At 51.6% G+C, this 1,861-nt stretch overlaps 1 protein-coding gene across 1 annotated transcript; it reads right to left on the bottom strand.

Moving 5' to 3' along the window:
• Nucleotides 1-771: 771 nt before the first annotated feature.
• Nucleotides 772-1,506, bottom strand: LOC107681034 (oligodendrocyte transcription factor 3-like). The gene has a single exon (XM_016477168.1). The coding sequence runs from the start codon at nucleotides 1,504-1,506 to the stop codon at nucleotides 772-774; it is 735 nt and encodes a 244-aa protein (XP_016332654.1).
• Between the last annotated feature and the right edge of the window lie 355 nt (nucleotides 1,507-1,861).

Here is a 1,861-nt window from a genome sequence, read left to right as displayed (position 1 = left end):
CTTGCCGTCCCTTACGCAAATTCACCACGATAGCCACAGTTTGCGCCAACACGCCAGAAGAAATATGCAACAATGAATGCAGCGTCATAACGTCCGAATCTAAAGGAGATTCCACTTTAATGTAGACTCTTACTGTTTCACAGTAGAAACTCGGTTTCACTTTATTTTGATGGCCCCTTGAAAACATTCTGTTGACTGTAGCCTAATTCATATTTCTCTTACACATCTACTAACTCTCAGAGTATTAGGCAGGGTTAGGGTTAAAATAAGTGGAAATGTACTTGCAGAGTTATGTCTGTTGGGACACCATCACAATAAATAGTTAGCAGACATGAATCTACTTGCACTCTAATGAGAGTTAGTTGACAAGTAGGTGCAAAGTTACTTATTGTCAACAGAATGCTCAAAAGGGACCATCAAAATAAAGCGTTACCAGACACTCTAGTCGATGTCTCTGCGGTTTTTTTGCTTTTTGGCGGACAATATGGTTACCACGGCACATTTCTGTAAGGGAAGTGAGTGCTCGCGTTTCCAGGGCAGCTTCAAACACATAGACTCCACCTCAAATAGAACAATTTACTCTCATTTACAGTGAATTTACAGCGCGTTATGCAGCACGTACTCCATAACGGTAAAGTAGTTACCTTACAAAGCAATCGAAGAGATCTTCGTTACAAGGACGACGTTGCGAACTCGTAAGGGCTAAAACAAACGAACGAACGAACAAACAGATAGACAAACAGATCATGCAAAGTCCAGTCCGTTCGCTGTTCACTTCATCACGTCCTTGTTCTCTGTGGAAAGCCTCGTCAGTCCTGTGGAGGTGATGGGCAGGTGGTGGGGAGGCGGCGGCACCTGGCAAATCGTGCAGGGGCACGGCAAGCCCGCCCAGTGCTGGAACGAGCCGCCGAGCTGCAGCGGAGGCGCGGGGCTGCTCTTCATCAAAGAGTGCGGCGCCCTGATGGAGGTAAGTCCCGGTAACGTGCTGGAAAGCGTCGACGAGGTCAGTGCGCTCCCGAGGAGAGGATGCACCTGGTGCGCGGCCGGGCTCGCTGTCCCGCAGTGAAACGCCGAGTGGTGGCCCCCGTAGATCTCGCTCACCAGCCGCTTCATCTCGTCCAGCGAGCTCGTCAGCATCAGGATGTAGTTTCTGGCCAGCAGAAGCGTGGCGATCTTGGAGAGCTTGCGCACCGACGGCCCGTGCGCGTACGGCATGACCTCTCGGAGCCCGTCCATCGCCAGGTTCAAGTCGTGCATGCGCTTGCGTTCTCGGCCGTTGATCTTCAAGCGCAGATGCTGGACCTCCTGCTCGGTCACCTGCTTCTTGAGCTTGTACTTGCTGCCGGAGGGCGTCTTGGACGCGTGCTCGCCCGTCATCTTCTGGAGCAACTCGCTCTGCGTGGAGGACACCGAGTTCAGGCGGCCGTCTTGAGGATGGAGGTGGTGGAGGTACATCCCATCCATGTCTGGAGAGGACGCTCTGCTGGAGCTGGAGTCCGAATTCATTTTATGGCTGCGCTTGGGTAGGAGGTTGTCTCTTGCTCTCCTGCTCTTGCCTTGTTTTTATTTCAAGTCACTCCTGCTCGATCAGCTGATTTATCCCACTGGAGCCTCTCTCTCTCTGTAGACCGAGGCCGTGTCTCCTGGTTTGATTTCGCACCTCTTGCTCTGTGGCGACGCATCACAGGGCTCCGTATTTATAGTGCTGCTCGAGAGGGGCAAAACAAAAGAAGCCCCTCTATTCATAACGGTCTTGTTAGGATGACGCCCCCATTATCTAGAGCGGTGTGCTTTGACTGTCCCATTGACCAAAGGAGCATCTATTCATATTCATTGTAACGACACCATGGGGAGACACTTC

This window comes from Sinocyclocheilus anshuiensis, unplaced genomic scaffold (genome assembly GCF_001515605.1).
Source record: "Sinocyclocheilus anshuiensis isolate Anshui unplaced genomic scaffold, SAMN03320099.WGS_v1.1 scaffold1540, whole genome shotgun sequence".
NCBI classification, from domain to species: domain Eukaryota; kingdom Metazoa; phylum Chordata; class Actinopteri; order Cypriniformes; family Cyprinidae; genus Sinocyclocheilus; species Sinocyclocheilus anshuiensis.
Note: the sequence above shows the minus strand (reverse complement) of the source record. Positions and strands in the feature narration are given on the sequence as shown.

Bases quoted from the DNA above. Each gene is read 5' to 3' on its own strand.
- LOC107681034 (XM_016477168.1), bottom strand. From the start codon at position 1,506: ATGAATTCGGACTCCAGCTCCAGCAGAGCGTCCTCTCCAGACATGGAT.